Source organism: Battus philenor, unplaced genomic scaffold (assembly GCF_028537555.1).
Source record: "Battus philenor isolate CCGP_79_NKW_IND1 unplaced genomic scaffold, ilBatPhil1.0.hap1 SCAF_12, whole genome shotgun sequence".
NCBI classification, from domain to species: domain Eukaryota; kingdom Metazoa; phylum Arthropoda; class Insecta; order Lepidoptera; family Papilionidae; genus Battus; species Battus philenor.
The window spans coordinates 12,359,188-12,376,435 of record NW_027181674.1 but is presented as its reverse complement, the minus strand read 5'-3'; the positions used below and the strand labels follow the sequence as shown (position 1 = coordinate 12,376,435).

The window sequence follows — 17,248 nt, the reverse complement described above, 5'->3', positions numbered from 1 at the left end:
GACGGTGACGGGACGTGACTGGCGCGCTAATGTCAAGGACTGCGCGACGTGACGCTCTTGCGCGATGTTCTTTTTTTTAAATTCTTTTTTTCAAGAATATTTCATTTTGTGAATTAATAACGTAAATTATTGTTCCTTTAATTCTTTTTTTTAAAGTTAAAGCGTCGATGTTAATGGGTGAAAATTTTTTTAATTTTATTTTAAATAAATGTTGGATGAACTTTAAAATGTAAACGACATATATAAGATCAAATTATTTTTTTCTTTTCTACAAAATTTATTCAAAACTATAAACATACATATGTATATAGGTGTTTCATTATAGTGATAAAAAAATGAAAAATCAAATGAGCTATACAGTGAATGTACCTGGATGTACCACCCTACCCACAAAACAATGGTTTCAGAATTAATATTACGTAATAACAGTCAGTAAAACTATTTTTAAAATACGAATTATTACATATTAAAATTGACTATCTTACTTTGTAGACTATACAGCCATTATTGGACGGTCAAATTGAAATTAAAAAAAGAAATGTAACGTAGTGATCACTTTATACAAGATGATAGGAAGTAGATGTGAAGCTTTAAAGTTTCATGCATTTAATTTTTTTCATCTTTTACACCTACAATCATTCATTTTGTATAATATATCAAAGCTTGTTGCTATGCAAGACATGCTTCTCCAAAGTCACCGCGGTATTGCGCTAAGTAACTAAGTCACTGGTTCAACTAATGAGATCCCCACCCCTCATATTAAATATCAAATTAAGTTAATAGACTTATGAATATTGTTATCTAAATTGCCTTGGTAGTGGTAAACTAAAAAAGCATTATCATTAAATTCGACATTTACGCAAAAGCAGTCGGTACTGTACCAAATTACGTGTTACCAAAGCGTACTCTGTGTAACGTATTGCAAGCGGATAAAGGTCAAGAGATATTAAAGATAATCATCTATTCAATGCTTTGATTTTATTGATATTTTTTTTATTTCTTTCAATTACCAACTAGTTTAGTTGTTTGGTATCTTGGCATATACATATATGCGCACATACTTTGAAATAAACGAAACAAAACACACGAATGTTTTGTTTCGTTTATTTCAAAGTATAGCAAAAAATACTTTGATAAAAGTATTGGCTATCGATTTCTCTACATTATGAACAATTCACTGATGGTGTTTCGCTTTTCACCGTGTTTTTCAGTAAATTGACATAGTGCCCTATTTTCTCAACTTTTAAATCATCCTCATCGCTTTTAAACGTTCAGAAATCGTTTGTTGTTAACTTCTAACATTTCTGCTTTTTGAGTTTGAGTTAAATTGCTATCTTCGTTCTATAAGGCTTGCAATTCGGAGTCTTTAAATTTTCAAACTATGCTTGATTTTCCGGAGCTAAGAATTTCATTATTAATATAAAAGGTTGTCAAATATCTCCCTTCCGCCTTTTTGTCTTTTGAATTTCGCGGCTATGTACAAAGCGCTACAGAGCTCGTATCTGGCAATACTATACATAATTTGAAAGGTCTTGACATAACCTACAAAACGACGCTATGCATGATTAGTTTGGATATTGCGTTCAACAGTTATAGACGTGTAAACATGGAGTTCACTAACGCCGAAATTCGCGCTATTTTAAAGTTTTCCTTCGTTAAAGGCAAATCCGCTAGAGAAACGTTCCGTGAGATTAATGATGTTTTGGGGGATGGTACTTTATCACTTCGAACCGCGGAGGAATGGTTTCGAAGATTCAGAGCCGGCGAAAACGACACCATGGATAAGCCAGCCGGCGGAAGACCTGTGACGACAAATACCGATCAAATCATGGACTACATCGAGTTAGACCGGCATGTGGCATCTCGTGACATCGCCCAGGAGATGGAAGTTAGTCACCAAACCATTTTAAACCATCTGCAGAAGGCTGAATACAAAAAAAAGCTTGATGTTTGGGTGCCGCATGATTTGACGCAAAAAAACCTTCTGGACCGAATCAACGCCTGCGATATGCTGCTGAAACGGAACGAACTCGACCCATTCTTGAAGCGGATGGTGACTGGCGACAAAAAATAGATCACATACGACAATATCAAGCTAAAACGGTCGTGGTCGAAGGCCGGTGAATCGTCCCAAACAGTGGCCAAGGTTGGTGGGATTGGAAGGGAATCATCCACTATGAGCTGCTCCCATATGGCCAGACGCTTAATTCTACCATCTACTGCGAACAACTAGACCGCTTGAAGCAGGCGATCGACCAGAAGCGTCCAGAATTGGCCAACAGGAAGGGTGTAGTGTTCCACCAGGACAACGCCAGACCACACACTTCGTTGATGTCTCGTCAGAAGCTACGGGAGCTCGGATGGGAGGTTTTATCACATCCACCATATAGCCCGGACATAGCGCCAAGTGATTACCACCTGTTCCTGTCCATGGCGAACGCCCTTGGTGGTGTAAAGTTGAACTCAAAAGAGGTTTGTGAAAAGTGGCTGTCCGAGTTCTTCGCAAATAAGGAGGGGGGCTTCTACGAGGGAGGTATTATGAAGTTGCCGTCTAGATGGAAACAGATTATCGAACAAAACGGCGCATATTTGAACTAAATCCGATCACAGTAACACTTTTTATAAAGCATTGAATAAAGAGCAAAAAAGCGGAAGGGAGATATTTGACAACCTATTATTTTAATAGTAAAAGAGCACTTCCTTGACCGCTAAAATAGGAAATTGTGTAGCATTTGTTATTTATTCGTATTTGTGTAATACCTTTTTCATGTAAATATATTTATAGATATATAAATATATATATATATATATAGATATATAAACAATATGTATATACAAGCATGTTTATATATGTATAAAGTGTAAAGAAATAAAAAATGCTACGTTGTTTTCAGTGACTCACTCACAGTGCTTTTGATGACTTTGTACTAATTTTTTTTTGACAGATCTTATCTCTCTGATGTCGACTCGTTCAAATTTTTTTTCTGTAAAACATAACCTATATTACCTATAACTTCATACCTGTAGAGCAGAGGTGAACAACCTTTTTAATTAACGACCCAATTAAATTTTTATTTTGGCGGGCCGTACATAATGTATTAATAATTTCCAAAGGCTTGTTTATAGTAAACATTAAAATTAAAAGTGTAAAATTTAAAAAAAGAAAAACGATTTTAAATGAAATTTTTAATGAGTAATTTGGCACTGTTTGATACAAGCTGATTAATATTAGGCGATTTTGATGAGGTGGCTACACGTACGCTGTTTTTGATCACTCAGCTATGATTGGTGGTCATTCACCATCATAATTGTTTTTAAATATAAGTAATTTATGACTTCAGGCGCCATTAGTCAGACTGATAAGTTCGCTGACAAAAAAAGCAACTGAAACTTAAATTAGATTGTTTCGGTTTAATACGGATTACCATTTTATAATGATTAATCTAATATATAAAATTCTCGTGTCACGGTGTTCGAACTTGAACTCCTCCGAAACGGCTTGACCGAATTTTACCAAATTTTACATGCGTATTCAGTATGTCTGAGAATCGGCTACTATCTATTTTCCATACCCCTAAGTGATAAGGGTGGTCCACCCCTAAATTTTATTTTTAATTTTTTAGACAATTTTTTTGGTTTTTATTTTATTATGATAAAGCATACAAAAATACGTACAAACCTAAATTTTCACCCCTCTACGATCAACCCTTATCTTACATTTGTTAATTAAAAACTTTAATTTTTTTTTGCAAAACAACGTTTGCGGGATCAGCTATTTTTATTATAATATATTGATGAGAGAAAATCAATAAAATAAATTCATTTTTAGAAATACTCGGCAGGCCGGATGAACATGTCTAAAGGACCGCAAGTTGCCCGCGGGCCGCGTGTTGTTCCTCCCTGTTGTAGACGACTGTAAAAGTGCTGTGATGTGATAAATTCTTCTCAGATATAATTTCTTAACGTACATTCTTTATTCAAACAGAGATAATAATGAGCAGAGGATTTGTATGTTACTGGCCACACGAACAGTTATTTTTTTTCTCTTCTATCTAGCACGCCGTGATCCAGATATCCGGTAACATAATACTTAAGAGTTCATCTGCAAATGGACAGTCTCACCGTAATGTTGAGATTATGCAACGCCTGAATTAATATCCGTATTTAGAAACCGCGTCTTTTATTTTAACTTTCTCTTTATAACTATAGAATGCTACGTTAAACAATTATAAAGACGAAATGAACTCTCACAGTTGTTTGTTTTTCTGGGTTTGATTACAACTGTTGCTAAATTTATGTTGCTTTTTATGCTTTTCTTTTTCACCATACAAATTATTCACGCGAAGTTTTTATTTCTAAAACAGATGAATAGAAAAACTTAGAAATATGAAACTCGCTATATTAAGCGAAAGTTGAGTGGTCATATTTTTATATAATTGACGACAAGTAGCTCATAGCGGAATTGATCGTGCAACCGAAGGCTATTAGGATCGTAAGGTTCTCGAGCGCCGACCACGAGCTGATAAAACGCGACTTAGTAGCAGTAGCCTTGCAGTAGATACTTATTGGCTGACAGGATTATGGCATATATATGCATGGCACTTGGCATAAATAGCCTTTTTACGCCGAGCGCCCGATATCTTCGGTATTGAAATGACAGGTATACTAGCGCCATCTATTATCGAAAAATAATGTTCAACGTTGATATTAATATAGACATACGTACCATATTCTGTAACTTAAAGTTATCATTGTTCATATTATTTACCTTAGCTACATATTCAATGACAATTAGGACCTTTTTATAGGGAGCAGAATTTAATTCTCTAGCAAGCTCCTTTCAGAATTCTGTTCATGTAAATGTTGAAATATATATATATATATATGTGTGTGTGTGTGTGTGTGTGTGTATTATATATATTATTTTTATGTGATTATTTTCCTTCTCAATACAATTTTAATTTTTTATATTATTTTTCGTATTTTATTACCTGTGTTTCGTATGATATTATATTAACTTATTTCATCTACCTTTATTAATTTATTTCAGCACCGTCTAACGGTTAACTGGTAGAGAATGCCTTCGCGTTAAGTTCTCCTTTAGTTTTGTTTAAATAAATAAATAGAAAAGCGAACACTGTTAATGAATCTAAGTGAACAAAAGCATAAAATTAAGCCATTGTCGGTGTGAAACTACAAAATACGAAGTGATTTCAAGCTCTTTTGTAATTCATGAACAAATGCCGCATGCGTTGATATAATGATAACGGCCATGAAGAAATAGCATATTTAGAATTGCATTAGGCGTTTAAGACAGGAGTGTTGAGACGTTTTCACGCTCGTTAGAGACGAATTTGCATTGACGTACAAATCGTGGAGCATGAAACTGATGTAATTTGGCGCTTGACTCCGTAGGCATCTTGACCGAATTGCAACGTGATCATTTATTATTTATATGTTAAAAAGGTAACTCCTTAGAATACTATACAGGGTGATCGGTTATAAATATAAAAGCTTTAATGTTGTGAATGTATAGCTCATTCGTCTGCACATAGCTTTATAATTTCTACAGGAATGGATATATGTGTAAATCATCCTATATAAAGAGATCAGTCTGAAATTTGTTACATTAATATATTCTTTATATTGTAATGCGAAAGTCCTTTGGTTTCTAGCAGCACACAGTCTGCAGTGACAAAATAAAGGATAATTTATTCTAATAATTTTATATTAAATCCGAACTTCGAAAGCTATTATAATTACGTCATTTATTAATTTTTGAAGATATGGTTTTTGGATATGTTGCTTGAATATATATCTTATTTACTGTGAAATAATGATTATTTCACAGTAAATAAGATATATATTTGAGCATTGGTAGCCTAGCGGTAAAGGACTGGTACTTGCGATTGCAGGTCGCGGGTTCGATTGGAATAAAATCATACATTAGATCTAACGTAGGGCAACTCACACTATATGTCCATTATATATAGGATTGCCACTATTCACAAACAGGTTTCTAGTGAATGGTCCTCAGTATCCTCTGCGTATCTTAATACCACACAGCAATCGCCAACCCGTCTGCTAAGCAGAGCGATTATGGTATATCCCCCATAGATATCTTGGAGTAGACCTATGGGTTGCAGTCGGCATCTATGTACATAACCAAAATTCAGTAGATTAATGTATCTATGGAGCTATTCCTTAACCATTGTTACGTAGCGTATTAAATAAATACTGTATTATATGTCTTACGTTCTTTGGTCGCAAGATCGTTGTTTACAAGGCTTATGCTATAAAAATATTGCCATTACTCAAAGAGTAATATATATATATAACCAATATACCCTGCATATTTAATTAATCGAATTACAATTTTAACAATTTTATAATAATGATTTATAAAACACATATTTAGCTAGTTCTAGGCGCAACCAATCACAAGCATAAGATGGAAACATTACAAAAAACAGTATCTTGTTAAAAAACCAATACGTGTAAAAAGCAAGGTGTGAGTTTAAACCAGCATGATATGAATTTTACGAAATTCAATTTGATAGACAATTTGAATAATGCAATAAAAAAGATGTAATTCAAAATTTCAAATTCTGCGAATAAGTCCGTAGCTAAATTGCACAGACTTTGTGTTGAAAAGGGGAAGCCAAACACGAAACTTCTACAAGAATTGATTTAACCCATTTGTTACTATCACTTAGATATATGAAATTGATTTAACCCATTTGTTACTATCACTTAGATATATGAAATTCTTTTAAATGTCATTTATATGAAAAACATTTAATGACATCCTTCAAGCTAAGATCCTTACTGCCACAAGGGATTCAATCGCGCCATGATGTCCAATAACCCGCAACAAACGCAGACGGTTTTTTTGTTCACTTTCATAATATATTTACAGTAGTTGAAAAACTCATTGTCTACTGTAAATATTATTTACAAATATGTGTTTTTGTTCAGTAAAGTTCTTATATATATTACATGATATCTCAGAATAATAGAATGACTTTCGACTTGCCTGTGTAGCAAATTAATTATGGATGTGCAAATGTATAATAGCATAGTTGAATAAATAAATATTTTTTATTATTAAAATAATTCAAATTTGGAAGCAAGGTATAAGTATTTATGTTTGATTGTGTAGTAGAACTCGGTCTACTGTGTTATTTTGTCTCTGTTTTAATGCATATGCTGTTCACTTCTGGGAAGTCGTACAACTGTTGCATTTGTAATATGTGTAATAGACTAAGATAATTTAGAAGTGTATTGTAAAACTGGCACTTAAAAAACTATGTGATGTTTATTTTTTAACATCATTCTATTTAATAAAAGTAAATCTATTAAATTAGTTGTGTTTCACAGCAAATTATACGAACTACATTGAATCAGATGTCTTCAGAAGTCAGAAGTTATTTTTACATTTAATATTAACGTTAGTGGATGTTAAATAATTTAGTTTATATGTGATATTTGTAGTCTTATAAAAAAATAACAATTTTTTTATCTTGAAAATAACGACGTTCCAAATTCAAAATTGTATTATATCTTTTCCGACTTAAATAGCATCGATCGATTCTAATATGGACATGTAAATGTAAAGGTATTTAAAGGATGTATGTCAATATTTTAGAAAGGATGACCTAAACATCCATTTATTGCGGTTGAGTTGATAAGTGATAGTTGCAGGCCGACGAATACATATTAATTAGGGTTGAAGGTTGCGCGCACGCGATTTGTCTCGGTACAATCCCTCAAAACAATTACGTAATTAGATTTTAATACGCATCATTTATCTCTATTCCCTGCAAGATATTTACGCGGTTTGTCGCGGTTTGTAATACTAAGGTTTGTCAGATAAAATATAAGTTATATAGTTTTGAAGTTTTAGTATTGATATTTAAAAAAAAAGACAAGATCGCAATTTACGTTTTTAATTCTCCATACTAAACAATATGAAAAACAAATAGCAGCCAAATTAGACGAGCTTTCCTTTATTTTATTTTCTCAGCAACAAATTACAAAGTTATATTTTTTACACATAGATGATGTATTGTCATCGATGATATATGATGTAAACGGCAATGTCAAAACGTGGTAAATCCAAAACGGTGAACGTATATTTGAACGGGAATCCCTGAGAATTACGTCAGAAAGTAAGATTCGTTGTTCGTTTTTACAATTTGATGTTGATTTCGTAATCACAATATCCTTCACCGTTTATTAGCAGTGGCAAAAGAAACCTTATATTAATTGTATTAATTCACATAAAGTTACTTTTTATAATAAGAATCGAACCCCAAACGTACCGTTACAACTCCGTCTATTGAGATTTTATACATATTAAACCCAACAGCTTCAATATATTCAGAGGCCCTCACAACCGGGCATCTCTAGTCTATAGCCTCTGCACGTCACTGGTATCGTCACGGTTCAAATATCCTCATTTATCTTCATCATCATATAAGCTGATTAACGCTGGCTGCAAAGCATAGGCCTCTCACAAAGATATCCACGATGACCGGTCTTGCGGTGCGACTTCCAGCAACCTTAACTATGACGATGATTCAAATGTGGTCATCACGCGAAAATCTTACAGCCCCTTTGACCTTTAGTTGCATGAGTGATGGGCCCCGCCCACTGCGTCTACTCTACATACGAACAACTCTTTGAGTTATCCCTATTACCTATATATTCATTTTTCAATAAATCGTTTTTTTTTTAAACTGGTTACGTTTAAGTCTTTCTCCTTTCACAGTAAATTCCACAAAGTGTATTCACAAGTCTTGGAATTATAATATTTGTAAATGTAACAAGTTTATCGTTACTATAAAAATAACAGTAAAACTGTTTGTTCATTACCGTCCGCGAGCTGGTCGATCACGCAACGAGATGCGCCCGCGCATCGAGACCGACGTAAATTGCAAAAGCGATTTAGTTCGAAAGTAACTTGCCTCGCATAGTAGCAACAGATACTTCGATGCATTCGATAAATTGCTCCAAGACATAAGAGAAATAATTCCTTTGAATAAATGAATAAAATCCATTAAATATAAATTTATATTGATATATTGATTTTTTTATGTAATCGGTAGTAATTGCTAAAAGTAACATAGAACTAACGAATAGATACTGATGGAGCTCGGAGTGTCCACTCGCCTTTAACTGTATGCACAATGTGGATTTATGTTTTATGCTCACATATTCTAAAATAGCAGTGACAATCTTGAAAAACTGATGATCACTAGAAGGTTATATGGACACCGACCACAAAATCCGATTGAGTCCGAACAACACTCGATGCCATGAGGTTAAGGTCAAGTAAATCGCTGGAGGCAGGCAACGCAGGGTAGATCATCGTGGCGATCTTTTTGGGAAGGCATATGCCTTGCAATTGGCGTCTATTGACTGGCGTGATAATAATTGTGTAGTTGTACAACATAAAGAAAGACTGCATCACGAGAAATTAAAAAAATAAACTGGTTAATTGCTTCATCTTCTCTTTATTTAAAGTCAGAAAGGTTTACCTTAAAGAACGCCGATCGAGATTGTGAGGGAGCTTTTGAGATGCTAGAAATTCCGTGGACTATTATTATTAAAACAAGACTTCGTACAACTTCCCTGCGTCGAGTAATGGAATTTTTTCGACCACATACCTATGAAGGATGCCCTAAATCTCGGACAAGTGGTGATGACTGGAAAAGTTGAAGTCAAACGTGCGACAGATTCCCTTTAATTAATCGGACGAAATCTACTCGGCACTTGAAAAAAATTTTCAATAACAGGTGGTTTATAGTCAAAATAATAATGCTATTAAACTTCAATAGACCTTTTATTAGTATACGTAATTCTTTTATTACAACTTCACTAAAAAGAAGTGTAATAAAGATTTTAAAATTTTACCCGCTATCGCATATGACTTAAATCATTACGTGTCGAAGTGAGCGGAAGATACAGCGGGTTGCGCAAAGCGGATCATCGATGGCCATCCCTTCACCCCTCTTGCGATCGTTCCTTACACAACCGCGGTAACTTTATAGCAAATATATACACCTATATTGTGATACATGTCGGTCGATCGGTAACCGTCTACTTAGGTAATACTCTATTACGTAACATTGTATTACCGCTTTAACTTGGTCAGCTATAAATAAAGAACTTACGTATTGTATTGCTAGCTTTTATACTTTGTTACTTTGGACAGTTAATGCAGATTACAATCCGCTATAATAAACAATGAATTTTCAAGAATGAGAAATCAAACTCTATCAACTGCAAATATTTTACAATAGTTTAAGTTATGTGTTAATTGTAGTTTCAGCTTTTAGACGCCCATTGCAAGGCATAAGTCTCCTAAAGATATTCATGAAAAATATACTAAAATCGTCAATCTTGGCAAATGGTTGGCGATCGCAGTGTGGTATTATGGTAAACAGAGGACGTTGCTGCCCATCCTCAGGAAACTTGTTTGCGTACATTCGCAATTCTATAAATTTTTGAATTATATAAGTTTGTGACCCGGGAATCGAACCCGATAACAACGATCGCAAGTCTCAGTCTAAAGACTGCGGTAAGCCGCGGTAAGCTGCTTGGCTACCTATGCTCATGTGTTTATAAACAACATTATAAAGTAAAATATAGAATTCAGATCTCAATTTTTTCTATTTATATTTCTAAAATATATGCTATTATTCCGTCATCGTTTGTAGCCCTATTAAAATCGATGAACCCCCACTGCAAGGTATAGGCGTACACTAAAGATCGCAACTATTACTGGTCTTACGTCGCCTTAGTTAGTGGTCCACTTAGTGGGGAGCTTGCCCACGCCACGTCTAGACGGTCGTGATCGCGAATCTTTTAGCTCCAACGGCCATCGCTTACATGAGCGATTTTCCACAAGCAATTCTCCAACCTACGTCATTGATCTTGGTTCTTCTGCGGATGTCCTCATTTCTGAAGCGCAGCGAAACTCCGAGCATAGCCCTCTCCGTTCCTCTCTAAGTGAACTTAAACCTTCTTATAATATAGCCTTCATAGCATGTGTTAGTTAAAATATTCCTAAGCATCGATCGATTATTTTCGTAACAACGTTGTGTCCGGTTGTAGACAGACGTCACGGTGACCTTGAGTGGTCAGAATAATAAAAAAATAATGCAAATAACTTGTAACAATACGATTCCATCTCCATTATTCTAATGATTTTACATTGATTATTCTTTATGAGTTAACGTTATATATTTTTTTTGTATTTCGAAACATGTACCAATTTTAGTCATTTTAAGGGGTCAAATATTTACGAAGTCTGTTCGAAAAGTATCGCGGTTCTTTTATTTTTAAATCTTTATCTGTATTGACCCCTGTAAAGTAACACCCTTCATATATACTCTTCTGCCAACGTTTTTTTCGATCCTCAAAGCACTTCAAAAAATATAATTTGTGGCCTTGTTCAGTAAGGTAGGAGGACTTCATCATGGTCCCCTTCAGATGCGGAAACAGGAAAAGTCACAGAGTATCAGTAGAATGCGGTGGCTGAGGTCATCAGCTTATTTTTTTTTGTTCAAAAATTAACATGCCTTATTATGTTACAAAAACCGATTACGGTTTTTCCAAAAATCCAGATATTATTGGAAAATTTCTTGACTTGCTTATGTGGCTAGAAAGTTGATATTAATTTCCAGGTAGGATTTATCGACCAACTTCGTACCACGAACTCACCATGCAATCTTAGAAAATTGAACTGTAACATTTTCTTTATTATCTTAGCTTAATATTTTTTCCCGACAGATATATATAAATATAAATAATGACTCTTCAAAAGTCTTCGATTTCAAAACTGTTTACATTTCACACATAAGTTTCTAATTTATTTTCTAATCCTGTTCTATACATGCAAAAGAGCCCCAAAAACGTAGTCATAAAAAAATAGCCTCCATGACTAAGCGATGTCTATTCGGTCTTCAAAAAGAGGCATGGACATTTCGCTTTCATGAGCCTTTACTTAACATATTGTTTCTTCAGTAAATTATATATCTTTCAGGACAACATGTTTTTTTTCAATGACTCGTAACATTACATAAACAACCTTGGCAGAGTATCACTTAGATATGTGACCTTGTTCGCGATCGTTTCATTTGTATTACTTTGTATATGTTCTGTATGTGCTGTCTGTGTTTAGGTTTATTCAGTGATTTTTAAGCAAAAAACAATTGAATATAAAAATACGGGTTTTACGGATAGAATATTTTGTAAAGTTGGTAATAAGTTGATAAAAAATACCACGTTACCCATACAAAACAAAAAGTAAATGATACTTGTTACAAGCCGTCGAAAATTTGACAGCAGTCATTAAACAGTAAAAAGAAAAAAAATCTTATAATGTAAAATCCTTGCCCCAAACACCGCAGGAGGAACATAAAAAATGATAAAATTTATGGGGGAGGGGTATGTCCTGCGGTGTATGTCTTACGGCTGAAATAATGATAATAATTATTCTTGTGTGCTAAATAAAAAACTTGTTTAAGTAAAAGATATCAAATTAATAAATGAAATGATCACTCTTAAATATATTGCGACATGCCAATTACATAACATTTCATAAAAACAATATATAAAAATGTGGCCTTTGCAAAACACGATTATTAACTTAAAACATCTCCAGTAAAAGTCGATAGAGCTCCGTTAATTTGGACATCTGTACTTATAGAACCTTGGCCCACTTTCGTTGGCGACTAAATATGCCACGGCTTAGATTGAAAGGCACATTGAAGGTTACTGGATCATATTCGATCTTGACTATCCAAACTTATGATATTCGATTCGCGAAGGTAACCACTTATAGATATTTCAATAAATAATAATTCAAATGTGTTATTTAATAAATATTTAAACCCACGCTACTTTGACAAATATTCATATTTCGTTTATGACATAGATATTACTTTAACTTACAGTTGTACATAATAAGTTAAAACAGAAATCGTTTATACAGATAACAAATAACCACTGCAACCTTAAGGTTTAGGAACGGAAAGACACTGGCTGGCGAGCGAAGTGTGGTACGTCTACCAACAAGATGTATGTTTATACACCTTGTTGGTAGACGACTTTATTAATTTCGTTGAAAAACGCAGGATGTTGGGCACTTCCAATCGGTGTTATAAGATATCTTTGAGGTAGCCTTATGCCCTACAGTGATGGGATAAATGATGATGATGGTTGATAATTTGTACATAACGCGTTATACGGGGTCATATCTTCGCTATATATCAGAATATTTGTACAACGTATTTCTCCCTTCTCAGTCGTGTACCCTTGTTAGAATGGTTGTAGTCACGCCCTGATTATGGTACTCTGTTGCTATTCGTCGCCATGTAGCTCGGTGTTTGGAGTAAAGCATTCATTTACTGACTTTTTAATGGCAGTTTTGATGAGACCTGTCTATCTTATTGGAGCTCGTCTTTCACTTTGTCTTCTACCACAACGTATTTACTAGTTACTAATCTATCATGGTATAGAGCCCGAACTTCCCCAGAAGTTCCCCAAACTTTTTTGTGTCGTAGACCCCTTGCCATGTTTTTCCGTATTGGGTAGACCCCCTACTTACCTGATATTGATTTCCTGTAAATTTCTAAGAAGTTTAGTGTTAAAAACTTAAAGTAAAAACACATGTTAATTTATACATTTATTAATTGTATTTAAATTAAAACTACTCAAAATAAAATTTTGTATCTTTTATGTAAAAGATATGTAACATTAAATAAACATAAAATAAACTATAAATTATTATTTATTATTTTCTTAGGACTTGTCTTTTCAAGATTCAGGAAACGAATAAACGTATTTGTCCCACATTCGTATTTATAGAGTGATGAATTGAACAAGTCAGTGCAAGGTAGCGAAGCTCTGAGACTGCGACTCTCAGGTTTTTACAAGTTCAAAATGGATTGCGACCACAAAGCGAATACCAACATCCTACAACTTACACAATTTTATAAACATATATAATAATTTTTTTACTTCATACGAACTTTTATAAATAATGTAAATGTTTTGATATTATAAGATAGTATGATGTAAGTAAATAGGTACTACCAGTGTATGTGTTGAGATCCACTAATGTGGACCCCCATTTTCATTTCATGGATCCCCAAAATTTTTTTCGCTGTCGTAGACCCTTTGCAGGTTGTTACAGACCCCTAGGGGTCGATATAGACCACTTTGGGAATCACTGGTATAGAGGTATTACGGAAGTTACTCTTAACTTAGTGTTTCGAATATTCAACAACTAAAATGAATCACTCGCATTACTTGAACCTATTAAGGCGATGTAGGCTGCCCAACCTCAAGCAAGTATCCGCGAAGGATCGTTCGCTGCTCCATTCGAACGCACCTCGAATTATAATTCCGCCATTAGCTGTGATAAAAACAAGAAACTACCAAGTATTTAGTATTCCACAGCCACATATCTATGTCAAACTGATGGTTAATTAAATATACGAAACATCTAATTCAACCTTGACTTTAAGGATTGTTTTTATTTATAGTGCCTTGTCATAGACATAAATAAATAAAAAACACTCTAACCTTTTTGTAACATATTTAATATTAATAATATATTCTATGTACTAAGAAAATGATGTCGTTTATGATACTTCCAACTGGTCAAAAACAAGTTTTATAACAATTTATAACTTTTTATTAAATCAGATTGCTTAATCTAAATAACATTTTAGATATAATTTATAATCTAGATTCTTGTTCTGATATATTTTGCGTTATTAATAGTTTTTAATAAAATAAATGAATTAGCTCTTAACCTTTGTCTCTAAGGATCTTAAATTATAATCGAGTTATATTTTACTTATTCTTTGTTGAATAAAACATGTTTGAAAATGATCATAAAATATTTATGTTTTCAATTTTATTCATATTTTTAATCTTGGATATTTTGATCACTATGAGAATAACAGAGAAATTAAAGTTCTCTTATAGGAATCTTCAACTGAAAATACGTGTCTACGTGGGTCCCGAAAACTTCCTTATTTGAGGAGAGCCAATAACAAACTTAGTCGATGTTCTTATCTTTTTCACAATTATAAAAAGCAATTTTCAAATTAGTTCAAATTCAAAATGTCTTTATTGAAGTAGGCTTTACATGTACTTTTGAATCATCGTTTATTTTAACTTAATAAGTAGTAACCTAACCATCGGCTAGAGATGCTGATCTACTAAGAAGAATCGACGAAAATCTCAACAACTGCTGTTTAGAAATGAAATTTTAATCATTTTTAATATATTAATTATTATATCAACCCTGTATAAGAGTTAAATAACCAAGTTTAACACATTACGATTATCTGAAAACTCTTGATTGGTGTAATAAGATTTATTTAATAATTTACTTATAATTATAGATCTAAAACTAATAAAAAGCGAGGCTAGGATATCTTTTGAAACTTTATTATAATATGAATGTACACTCAGACCCATAGACGATTTATTAATTTTTATTTTTTGTATTTATTACGAATGTACTATTTTTAATAAAAGATTTTAAATTAAGGCACATTGATAATATTTTAGTAGTAAATAATAATTAAAAAACAACAGATAAAATACCAATTTCTTTTAAAAAATAGGTCTAACAATGATTTTTGTAAAATAAATATAAAATTAATGTTGACGGTAGTCCTGCAATAATATACCTTAAGATAAATTGCTACGAAAGTACTTAAAATATACAAGTCGAGTCGTATTATCGTCCCCATTATCTTTATCAAAAGTTTTTTTAATTAACTTGAATTAATTTCAGAGACAATTGCGCGTTTTTTAACATGTTAATTTCTAGCCAAGGTTCACTATTTGTTGTGTACCGTATTAAATTTTTTTAATTTTAGAAAAATCAATTGTACAAGATCACGTAAGATGATAATTAAACCATAATTATCCTCGTTGATGTCATTACAGAGAAGCTTAATTTAATTTTATAGCCCTTCCGCGTTAAAAAAGTTTGATTCTAAATATAAAGTCAAATGATACAGTAATAAATTGAAGATCGGTTTCGAATCCAGCGGTTGTGTTCAACCATTTTTAACGCAAACGAACTATACTTTTTTTTAAATCGAACTCTTCGGGCATTCTTTTATATATATAAATAATAAGTGTGTGATGTAAATAAATAAATAAACTAAAAATGTATTTTTTGTTTTTCCAGGACCCAACACGTGTGGTTTGCCCGGTTATCGACGTGATCAGCATGGATACATTCCAGTACATCGGCGCGTCCGCAGACCTCCGCGGCGGCTTCGACTGGAACCTGGTCTTCAAGGTCAGCAGCCTTTCGTATTCCGTTGCTGTTGCAAATCCACCCGTCTCCTTGACAAGGACAACCGAAAACTCAAATAGAGATCGTTTATATCTTGACTACTAAATGATATTGTATTTTTATGTAAATTTAATTGCTATTCTGTTTCAATATATTTTATAAGCAATTGTTAGGTTAGTAGTTATATTTCTGTAGGTCTCAGCTTCGATTTTCTAAAGCCGGCACACACTTTGTGGTTAAAAATAAGATGAAGCACATAATAGATAATGGCATGACCTCCGATTGAAAATCCAAAGGATATGTGATCTTTGCTGTTTGCTACTAGGCCTGTATGTACAGATAAAGCTTGTGTTCTATTTGTGAAGGCATCGGCAAACTATGGGGCTAAATTTGTATATAATTTGCTCATGCAAAATTTTCAATTGGTTGGTTGATTAAAACTAGATCTAAATGAAATTTTGTCTGTATGTCCTTTACACAATCGTAAACTATACATATGATCGTATTATGATCTTTAGAAAAGTTGTTGTACATGAGCTTACAAAGGTTTCTAAGTTGCTATGGCTAATATTTGACAGATGGCGCCACTGTCATTCCAATAAATTTCACGTCACCGTGACAGTTCATGTTGGTTTGAATTGAAATGGAAACAGCGAACGATTGATGACGTTGCGATAAATTTATTTCCGGCTCACATGATTAAAATAAAATCTAAAAATAAAGCTAAATAAACTAATTTTTGTACAGTTCCACGCAAAAAAAGTCGCCGTGTAAAACTAGTAATATTGTAATTTATAAAATAAAAGGGTTGTTCCGAGATGAAATTGCTGTTAGCAAGTCGTAGCATCGCTTCTGAATTACTTAGATATTAAAACGAATTTGTAAAAATAAAAGCAAAACTATAATAAA

General features: G+C 33.3%; 2 protein-coding genes across 2 annotated transcripts in view; one reads left to right on the top strand and one right to left on the bottom strand.

Moving 5' to 3' along the window:
- The window catches only part of Ent1 (Equilibrative nucleoside transporter 1), a 466,176-nt gene that overhangs the window by 290,780 nt on the left and 158,148 nt on the right, over positions 1-17,248 (bottom strand). The gene's annotated exons all lie outside the window — the stretch shown is intronic.
- The window catches only part of Pgant2 (polypeptide N-acetylgalactosaminyltransferase 2), a 115,307-nt gene that overhangs the window by 88,607 nt on the left and 9,452 nt on the right, over positions 1-17,248 (top strand). The window contains exon 6 of the mRNA XM_068776237.1: positions 16,229-16,342. Within this exon, the coding sequence (XP_068632338.1) occupies positions 16,229-16,342 (114 nt within the window). The remainder of the gene's footprint in view (positions 1-16,228; positions 16,343-17,248) is intronic.